The sequence below is a fragment of the Lactuca virosa genome, chromosome 7, assembly GCF_052849685.1.
Source record: "Lactuca virosa cultivar CGN04683 chromosome 7, Lactuca_virosa_CGN04683_v6, whole genome shotgun sequence".
In the NCBI taxonomy this organism is placed as follows: Eukaryota; Viridiplantae; Streptophyta; class Magnoliopsida; order Asterales; family Asteraceae; genus Lactuca; species Lactuca virosa.
The window spans coordinates 76,614,485-76,625,134 of record NC_136432.1 but is presented as its reverse complement, the minus strand read 5'-3'; the positions used below and the strand labels follow the sequence as shown (position 1 = coordinate 76,625,134).

The window sequence follows — 10,650 nt, the reverse complement described above, 5'->3', positions numbered from 1 at the left end:
TTATTTTATGAATTCAAAGGTTTAGATAGCCATTTTGTAGTTTGTGGGATAATTATTGAATTTAATTATTTGTTTTTTGTGCAATTAAGCTTCTATTAGGTTTAGATTTTTAAAAGTTTCTCTGAATTTTTTTTGGTGTCTGGTGGTAGCAGAAAACCCTTCAGAACATGTCCAAGACAACACCTAGATGCAGGTACTAACCAAACTATTTTTCACCATTAAATCCCTTGAATATTTATAAAATCGTGTAATTCACATATGAATTACATGTGATTCACATGTAAATCACAAATGAATCGCATATGAATTATATGTCAATCACATGTAACTCACATATGAATCACATGTAATGCACATGTAATGCACATGTAAATCACAAGTGAATCACACATGAAATATATGTGATTCACATGTAAATCACATATGAATTACATGTGAATGTAAATCACAAATGAACCACATATGAATTACATGTGAATCACATGTAATTCTCATATGAATCACATTTAATTCACATGTAAATTACAAGTGAATCACACATGAAATATATGTGATTCACATGTAAATCACATATAAATTACATGTGATTCACATATAAATCACATATGAATTACATATGAATCAAATGTAATTCACCTATGAATCACATGTAATTCACATGTAAATCACAAGTGAATCACATATGAATTATATGTAATTCACATGTAAGTCACATATAAATTACATATGATTCACATGTAAATCACAAATGAATCACATATGAATTATATGTAATTCACATGTAAATCACAAGTGAATCACACATGAATTATATGTGATTCACATGTAAATCACATATAAATTATATGTGATTCACATGTAAATCATATTTTATTTGTGAGTGTTCTTGCATTAATCATTTTTTTTTTTTTTTCTTGTAGATTTGAAAGAATTTGTGGAAAATTTTGAAGATGCAAAAAATGATAAATTGAAGAAAATATGGAAATCTTGATATGAAGAAATGATAACATTGTGAATCTTTGAAGCTTTTTTTATTTTTTATATATTATTTGGTATCGAACAAAATACTTGTACCGTTATGTTTATAGATTGATTGATAAAAATAAGGTCTTTTATGATTACTTACGAATATTATAGTATAAGAAAAAATTGCAGTTATTTTTTGAAAAAAATGCAGTTGTTTTTATAAAAAATTGCAGGTTTTTTTATGAAAAAATTGAAGTTGTTTTTTGAAAAAAAAATGCAGTTTTTTAAAAATAATTGAAGTTTTTTTTCTTGAAAAAATTGCAGTTTTTTTTTTTGAAAAAAAGAATACAGTTTTTTTTTATAAAAAAATTGCAGGTTTTTTTGAAAAAGTTGCATTTTTTTAATTATTTAAAAAAGTATTTTTTTAAAAAAATTGCAGTTTTTTTTTAAAATTACATTTTTTCATTTTTTTTTAAAAATTCTTGTTTTCTGAAAAAAAAATTAAAAAAGCTCCATTTTAAAAAAAGTTATTAAAATCCGATATTTGATTTATTATGTTAATTTTGTCCAATAACACAAAAAAATAAACATTAAATGAGATCGGTAAGATTACGATAATGCCCTTAATGAGTTAATTTTGATCTAACGCTCCACATTTAGTTCTCAAGTTCTCGGGAAACTATGAGTTCTCAACCGATCTCAACCATATATATATATATATATATATATATATATATATATATATATATATATATATATATATATATATATATATATATATATATATATATACAGGAAAAGTTCAATAGAGAACCATAATATTGGTTATTCAAGGAACCAAATCTTTTTTTCAATTTCTAGAGCTTATTGTTTATCGAAAAAAAAATCTAAAAAAATCTAAATTCATATATTGACATTGTGAATGTGAAAAATATTTTTCGGATTCACTGTGTGAATCCGGATTCACATTGTGTATTTTTAAAGATTCATATTGTGAATTTGACGTAAAAAAAATCGAATTTGATATCATTGAAAAAAGGATAAAAAGTTATTAATTTCTGTATTTTTAGTTTTTTTTTTTATAAAAAATAAGTTAGAAGTTAAAAAAAAGATTGGTTCCTTGGTTAATTATGGTTCTCTATTGAACTTCGCCCTATATATATATATATATATATATATATATATATATATATATATATATATATATATATTCTTTTTATAAACATATTCTTTTTATAACATATCCTCGCTAATAAATAAAGAACTTTTGCCACTTGTCAATTTCTTATGCATTTGAACACATGTAATTTTGTGGTTAATTCTTAGAAATTAATTTTCACTTGTCATTTTGTGGTAATTTTTTTATTTTCTTAATTAACTATCTAATTTTTAGGTTATAGAAAGTAATTAATGTGTCATTAATTTGTTTCCTTATATTTTCAAATTTTAATATGTTTCCTTTAATATATATAATTCAAAATTGACATGTTTTTTTTAAAGTTCATTGTCATTTTAGGCAAAATGGTCTGTATAAAAAAAATCAAACTTTGTTGCTTTTTATTGACAAACTAAAAAAAATGTTATATGGTCAAAATATAAAAAAAAATCAAACTTTGTTGCTTTTTATTGACAAATTAAAAAAATGTTATATGGTCAAAATATAATTATTTTTCTGTAGTTTGTTTTATTAATATAAATTGAATTATTTATTTATTCATCATTTTGTTTGTATATATATTTTGAAATTTTATTTTAAAAAATACTTAATGTGTACACTTTGATATTTAATGTTTTCTTTAAAGAAAATATTTAAAGTTTATATCTTCATTTATAATTTTTTTTAATCAATCCGTGTGGTACACGGGTTTAACACCCAGTTACCAATATAACGTGATGTTATGGTAAAATAAAGGGACATAACTCATAAGTATTTCTAACCCGTTTTTTTCTCTTTTCTTGTGTATCTCTCAGTCCATGGACAAACTTCCCGATGATATAGCCCTCTATATACTGAGTCGACTCGACGACTCGGCCGACGTAGCTCGCTGCCGACTAGCTTGGAAGACGTTCGATATTGTCTCTCCAGAACTTCGATCAATCAATATTCAATGTTCATTGGAAAGGTACATCAAATCAAGGTCTAAGTTATCGAATTCTTCAAGTTCGTCACAATCTGTTACTCCCTTCAAGACAATTTTCCTCAATCTTGTATCGAATTTGAGGGTTGTCGATTCGGTGTGTATAGGCACCGACAAACCACTCCGAAATGTGTCGTACGATGACGTTGAGGATGAGGATGATGATCTGTACCTCACCCATGGAGATTTTGTTAAGGAGTGGCTACCTAGGGTTTGCGGAAGGTTGAAATCGCTTTCAATTTCTGACTTTTGGATTCAATCTTGTTGGCGTCGATCGGACCTGTTGCCTCTACTTTCTGCGTATTGTAAGTTCATCATATATGCAAGAATTCTATTTCATGTTCTTCATCCTCTGATGCTGTTAGTATATTGTAAAATTCAATTCTCTACTGATGCGAAATGATAAACCCCCTCTCTATGATCTGACAATCAATTAGGAAGCTCATGTACCTTCATATGTTCTTAATTTCACCTGGTGTTGATGATTGCTAGTTAATCGATGCACGCAATTTTGATTGATGCAGGTCATAATCTTCTTGAATTAGAGGTGAAGAACGCATGGCTATCAGTAGAAAACATCAACCCAATGCCAATGCTAACAACTTTAACACTTGAATTCATAAGATTAGACGATGAAGACCTAAACATGTTGAACAAATCCTTCCCAAATCTTCAAGTTCTTAACTTGGTAGGTGTCGGAGGTCTCAAACTCCCCAAAATCAACCTTCTTAACCTCAAAACCTGTCACTGGACTGTATCGAATGCCCCATCATCTTTAACCCTAATCACACCCACTCTCATCACACTAAGACTCAAATGCATAAAACCCACTTCACTTTACATCGAAGCTCCCATGTTATCTCATCTCCATCTTGCCCTTGATCATGCTGACTCATTTACAATCAAAAAGTTCTTAAATTTAAAAACCCTTTGGCTCGAGTCTTTATACATTGGTTCCTTACTCATAAAATTCCCATTTACAAAAACAGTCGAAAATCTAACAGTTGATTCAAGAAAGTGGGAGAGAGGGGCAGTTGGGTTTTCCAAATTTACCCTTGAGAAGGTGTTCAAGGTTTTCCCGAATGTGAATTCTTTATGTATTAACTCAAGTTTGTGGTCGGAATTAGAGGCGTGTTATGATGCGGAAAGTTGGGAGAGTTGGGATGGGAGAAAAGGGTTGAAAACATTTTGTGCATATTTGTTGTTGGTTGACCCTTTGTTGACTTTTTCATCGGTTGCTTCTTTGTTGGATCAATGTGTGGAGTTGGTTGATGTTTCATTGCTTATACATCATGATGTTATTGCTAATGTATCGAAAAGCTTTATCTCAAGGTGTACAGCTCAGTGGCCGGAAGTGAATTGGAAATGGGGAATTTGGAGAGAAGGAATGGAAGTTTCTTGGCTAACCAATGGGTAAATTTTGAATGGTGTCTTCATGGTTTTTGGATTAAAAAAATAGATTTTTTGCTTGTTTTTGGGTTATGTATAGATAATTATGTTGTAAATATGATCTATATGTCTAATATTTGGTTTTATTAGATAATATGGTACTATCAATGTCCATGCTTTATTTGTTGTATTAGTTAGTAGTTAATTTGACTGGTCTACCTTTTTAGGGCTATTTTTTATTAGGAGGATGAGAAGGGCGTTTATATCTTTTGCAGAAATGGAAGATTGAGAGTAAATTTTTATCCCCATATTGTTTCACTTTTTTGGATGAGAGAAGAAATTGCAATTTTTTTGTTCCATTGATAGGGTTGTTTTTTTTTTTTACTTAATGAGCTTAGTGGGTTAAAAACTTTATCTGAACAACTATATATGGTTGTTTATTGGTAATTTAATTTAGACAGAATGACGTAATTTGTTCCATTGATAAGGGTGGTTTCATTGCTATTTTATTGATAAACCTTTTTTTTGGGAAATTGTTATTTAGTGAAGAATTGGATGATTACTATCATTTTTAAGGATGGACAATCCCACGACATGGGAAAATCAGCAGATCGATTATGAGGGGTTGAAAGAATGGACAATCCCAGGACATGGGAAAATCAGATCAGAAGCAGAAGCAGAAACTGATGGATATTGATCATTTCATTAATATTGTTGCGAGTAAAGTAGAAAACATATCTAGAAACAATAAAACTTAAGATGCAATTATATGTTTGGGTATTAGTATAAGTGTATAACGGTGTATAGTGATGAGATAACTAGATTATTTTCTAAGCATTAAGCCTAATATTACAAGGCATTCCAGAACTTGCTCTATAATTTCGATCTTTAATTTCCCAATTTCTTATCAAATCAATATTCCTCCAAAAATACTTTATCAAAGAAACCATAATAACTTTTGTTCCTACCAAAAATACTACGACCATATGTGGCACTCATCAAGTATAGGATGAGAGGGAACTGCAAGGTCACAAAGGAAGTAATTGGTAGGCATGTCAAGACAGCTATTGGAATAAGAATCCTTGAGTTCCTTTGGCCAAATACAAGGTACAAAGTAGCACCAAAAGCTACTATCATGGCTGTGGTTGAGATGAACAAGGTAGCCAAACCAATTATCAACTTTGTAGGCAACTTAAAGAGAAAGTCTTGTTCAGCAAAACGTGCAGTGAGAATCGACAAAAACATTAACAATGAAGTAACAGCTGCGAACAATGATATGGCATCTGATATTGCAAATACTGTGAAGGCGGTGCTATTGGTAAAAACTGGTATCACGGTGTCTTGATCGGTTCCTCCTGGCACTGTAATTGCTGCCGCAAACACAATGGTAATGATTAATGCAGCTGTGATTGTGTAGGATTCCGCAGTGGACTTCATCCATTTTTCTCCCTCAATCACCAACTCCTTGTGTTCTCTAGTAAATATCATTTGTGGTGTTTCGTTGAAAGAGTTTTTTTGTATAACGCTTAGAGGACAAATGAATTTTTCCACTTCCTACAACATTACATTATGTTAATATGTTACACATGGCTGATAAATACTAATGGCATGTCTTTTAATACCAGGTATATCAATTTTGAATCATCGAGATTCATACCTTAAACCATTGCAATTCATGTTGTATTTGTAAAGCTGCCCCCGATATAAGATTCAGTTTGTTGATAGGTGCCAATCTTGCAGCTAGATGCAACAGGTTATTCCCATAGGAGTCTCTAATTGTTCGATATATATTCCTATGTTCGCTCATCTGATAAAGTAGGTTGTACACCTTTTCTGAGCGATTTATCACAGCATATTGGATAATGTTGTGACCATCTTGGTTAGCACTCCAAAATGCATTTGAGAAGTGAAACACAATAACTTCTACAACTTGGAATGCATTTTGTCTGGTGGCTTCAAGAATCGGATTTGTATAATAGTGATGGTAAGAGGTGGGAGTGTTTTCACTCCTTATCCACCCAGATACATGCCACAACAGTCTCCTAGCATCTTGATGAGTTTCAAGTATCTCTTTAATTAATAACCACACTGCAACATATATAGATCCAAATGAGCATCTCAAATAAAGAAATAGATCTTTTTTTCTCTCTTTTGTTTTTAGTAATAATATCACGGTACTTGTTGATCATCTTACCTAATATTCCAGGGATAAACAGCAAAGGCATAAGCATGAAGCCAGTCCCTGCATCATGTGATAGAATGTTTGTTAGAATGATGGGGTTACAGAATGTTCAACCAACAAGTTAAGAGTCTAAGAAAAGATAAAATCTGGACCTACCATAAATGATCAACCTGAAAACCCGTCTGCTATTAATAATATCGCAAATGGTTTCACAAAATTCATATGCACTCTCAAGTAATCCACCAATCCCTACAACTAATATAAAACGTGGTGTGCAGGAAGTTTGGTGAAGTGATAAATAATTTGACAATGTAAAGGAGCATACATATCAATTAATTAAAGATTAAAAAAAAAAAACAACAACAAACCTATAAAATTTTCAAGTCGGTTGAGTTCACGTGGGAAATTTTGAGCTATAGCCATCAGCACAGCATCAGTATTCAATGTTTTGTAATGCTTCAACAAATCTATTGCAAAGCCTATATATATATATATATATATATATATATATATATATATATATATATATATATATATATATATATATTCCAAAATCAACCATATCAATTAAGTGTGCAGGTTTTTCACTACTGGAATTTGAGTCCAGTTGAAACTTACGGAAATCTTTAGAGGAAATAAGAGTAACTAGAAGGCCATCGCCAATTGTGCCAGAAAACAGAGCATCCTTCTGTGTATCAGTATTGATGTGCTCCAAAAGATGTCGGGCTGTTTGGGTGTTCATATTTGAAAGAGCCAGGGCCAGTGGTGTCTGACCCTCATTGTCCTTGGCCAACAACAAATCAGGCTCCCTTGCCACCAAGATGTCAGCAGCTTCAGTGTTGCCAATAATAGCAGCAACATGAAGCAGCGTGCTTCCATCTGAATTTCTTAGATCCATGAGTTGTGTGTTCTCCGGTATCCTTTCCAACAATTTCTCTAAGAATTCCGGCTTCTTGGAAGCACCGACTGCTACATGGAGTGCGGTGTTGCCATTATTCGTGATTTTGTCTATCACTGTAACCATTCCCTCACTCAATATTCTTTCGACCCAATCCCAAATTCCATAGTGAGTATACCTGTACAATCTCTGAAGCTCCTCTGCTATGTCTTTATCTTGTAGTAGTGTATCTATATTTGCATAATTTTGTTATCAAGATAAAAACTACGAGATACAAAATATGTGCTCTGATGCGATCCAATCTAATCTAAACATTAGGAATTTTAAAGGATGATGAAAAAAAAATTCCTTGTTTGTATATACACTTTTATCCATTTTGTATACTTTGTATCTTGTTTAAACGAGTGCTTGGTCGACTCTTTTTTACGACTATACAATAAAAGTTTGTTTCTCGTTTACCCGTTATGTCTATGTAAAACTTTTTTTTTATTTAAATTTAATTCAAATGTCATAGCTTAAAAAAAAGTAAAAGCTATATAGACATATTTTACTGTACAAGTAGTGGTATGCTTTATATTATCTGGATTTGCTTTTCTCTGTCTCGATCTTGTAGTGTATCTATATTTGCATAATACGTTGAAAAAACTACAAGATATAAAATATATGATCTTATGTAGTCTAGTATATTATGGATTTTAAAGGAGGATGAAAAAAAAAATCTTGTTTTTAGGTAGACTTTTTTTATCCGTTAAATTTGTATACTTTGCATCTCTTTTAGCTTGTTTGTTAAAACAAGTGCTTGGTTGACTCACCTTTTGGGTTACTATACAGTAAAGGCTATACATTTTCACTATATAAATAGTGGTATGCTTTCGTTTATCTAAATGATCACCAACCCAAATTAATGATAGATTAGCAAACAAGAGATAGGATGAACCTTCAACAACAGGTGACACTTGCGGAAGAACAACAGGACCATACATAGTCTGCAGTTCATGCCAAACATCTTTTGCACTGAAATCATGATCTTCATTTCTCTCTTGATGGGGTTTTTCTGTGAGGCGATTCAGAACATACCTGAGTGTTTCTTCAGATAAAGAACCAAGAATCCAACCCTTCACAAGGGCATCTGATCGTGTCCACAGCTTTTGATGAGTGTGATGCTCACCCACTTTCTCCTTTCCGGAAACACTACTACTACTTCTGGCTTCATTAGGGCTTATGAATGTTCCATCAATGAAACCAAATATATCATGACTCTTTAAGAGACATATCATCTGTGTTTTCCACATACTATAGTTATCCCTACCACTAAGCTTCAAGCTAATAAAACTGGGGGTATAAACATTTGATGGGTATGGGTATGTGTTTCCTTCTCCAATTTCCACTGTCACATATTCATTAGAGCTTGAGCTTGCCATTTTTTTTCTATCTTTTTTTTTTCTTTCTTTCTGTGAATACTCCTTCCAACTTATTATATTTTTAAAATAGAAAGATAAGATGAAGTTGATCTGTGAGGTCCACCAAAGCCACTATAAGATCGCATCATTCCAAAGTAATCACCACATATAAAAAAGTTTCACGAGGTAAGGAATATTAATTACAAAAGTTATTTACCTGAAGATTTTACTATGACATTTCTTCATCAAGATATAATAAAGGTCACATGTGTGGTGCCCACAAAAACCACTTTAAATTAAGACCTCATTCTTTTAGGAAAGACATCATTCTTTCATAGCAAAGAAGAGATTTGTTGTGCTCCACAAGATCAACATTATTGACGCTAGATCGGTATTTTTTGCAGATGAAGCACTTTAATCAAGAATAAAATGTTTAAATAATTCAATATTCACAATCTACTGGTCCGCTAACCTTATCTGTCATATAAGGCAGTCTCATTAATTCAATGGCAGTATTTCTAATAATGTGCTTCGATAAACTATTTTTTGATATTTTTTTATTGTGTAAACTCACATGGGAGTATTCTAATAATCTGCATTCCAGCCTTCCAGGTCTTAATCGTTGCCAACTTTAGCAGGTATTGCTAGATTGAGATATAGGTGGGAGGCACATGAGGATATTGAAAATTTGATTGCTTGGATAGTGATCAAATTGTGTTTATCACTTTCCTTGAAAAATATTTCTACGTCCGATTTTCACAGACATTTTCTCATGATAAAAATAATCACACACAAGAAACGTAGCAGGAGTTGTATCAAATTCTTTAATCCAAAAAACCAGAGTATCTCTTATAATTAAACTCACAAAATGGATAAGGACGACAAAATACGGCTTTTGAAAGTTATTTTTGGTTATCACCAAGTTAAAACTTTTTTCCAGAATTTTTCTACAGTCAACAGGTTTTTGAACAATCCCATTAGCTGTTTGAGAACTTAGTATCACAGGTCCATATTAGGCAATTCTTTGTGTTACATTACAAGATCATATGATCTTTAACTATAACTCCATACTTCTGAAAAAGTTTTTCTACTGCATTCTAACCAAGTTAAATTCCATCTTTTACATCAACTCTCTAGGGGCTCTGCCCTCTTACCCCCACATTTCGATTTCAGGGATCAAATTCGCCACTAAAAGTGTGCCTTTGGCACCACCGAACTTGTATTAGATCATAGCTTTGATCCCGGTTCAAACTAGCTAGTAAAAATTTCAGTTACGCTTTAGTTAATCTCATCATCCATGGCTTCCAACTATTCATAAGTAACAATGAAAAAGTGACGAAAAGGTCAACCAACAAGAAATATGCACATAATGATTTCAATTCTTTCCTCCCCTTCCTATAAAGTCTCCCAACTTTCTCGATCATAAGTCATAACACCGCTCCAATTCCGACCAGGTAGTTGAGTTAATACACAAAGAATTCCAAACTTCAGAAAATAGTAAACACGTCCTCAAGGGTATAATTTGGAAAACCCAACTGCCCCTCTGGCCCACTTTAATGAATCGACTCTAAGATTTTCAGTGATGTAATTTGTTAGACGTAAGACATAATATCTTTTGTTATAAAGTTCTAATACATTTAGTTAATATATTGAAATGATAAGAGTATACAATACAAA

General features: G+C 31.7%; 2 protein-coding genes across 4 annotated transcripts; one reads left to right on the top strand and one right to left on the bottom strand.

The window, feature by feature from the left end:
* Positions 1-2,899: 2,899 nt before the first annotated feature.
* On the top strand, positions 2,900-4,683 carry LOC145126262 (F-box/LRR-repeat protein At4g29420-like). Its single transcript, XM_079061665.1, has 2 exons — positions 2,900-3,409; positions 3,629-4,683. Exons 1-2 carry the CDS (start codon positions 2,941-2,943, stop codon positions 4,519-4,521), a joined length of 1,362 nt encoding a protein of 453 aa, XP_078917791.1. The 5' UTR covers positions 2,900-2,940; the 3' UTR covers positions 4,522-4,683.
* Positions 4,684-5,352: 669 nt separating this feature from the next.
* Positions 5,353-9,046, bottom strand: LOC145124367 (uncharacterized). Of its 3 annotated transcripts, none has more exons than XM_079059685.1 (7): positions 8,511-9,046; positions 7,294-7,803; positions 7,044-7,154; positions 6,832-6,930; positions 6,688-6,735; positions 6,151-6,581; positions 5,353-6,047 (listed from the first exon to the last, which is right to left on the bottom strand). In XM_079059685.1, the coding sequence occupies exons 1-7, from the start codon at positions 8,992-8,994 to the stop codon at positions 5,406-5,408; spliced, it is 2,325 nt and encodes a 774-aa protein (XP_078915811.1). In that variant the 5' UTR covers positions 8,995-9,046; the 3' UTR covers positions 5,353-5,405. The 3 variants fall into 3 exon arrangements, with proteins under 3 accessions (XP_078915811.1, XP_078915812.1, XP_078915813.1); XM_079059686.1 differs by having other exon boundaries at positions 7,044-7,142; XM_079059687.1 differs by having other exon boundaries at positions 7,044-7,088.
* Between the last annotated feature and the right edge of the window lie 1,604 nt (positions 9,047-10,650).

Coding starts and splice junctions, on each gene's coding strand:
- LOC145126262 (XM_079061665.1), top strand. CDS start 2,941: ATGGACAAACTTCCCGATGATATAGCCCTCTATATACTGAGTCGACTC. Junction 3,410..3,628: donor GCCTCTACTTTCTGCGTATT/GTAAGTTCATCA, acceptor TGATTGATGCAG/GTCATAATCTTCTTGAATTA.
- LOC145124367 (XM_079059685.1), bottom strand. CDS start 8,994: ATGGCAAGCTCAAGCTCTAATGAATATGTGACAGTGGAAATTGGAGAA. Junction 7,155..7,293: donor TATTTCCTCTAAAGATTTCC/GTAAGTTTCAAC, acceptor ATATATATATAG/GCTTTGCAATAGATTTGTTG. Junction 6,931..7,043: donor CCGACTTGAAAATTTTATAG/GTTTGTTGTTGT, acceptor GTTTTATATTAG/TTGTAGGGATTGGTGGATTA.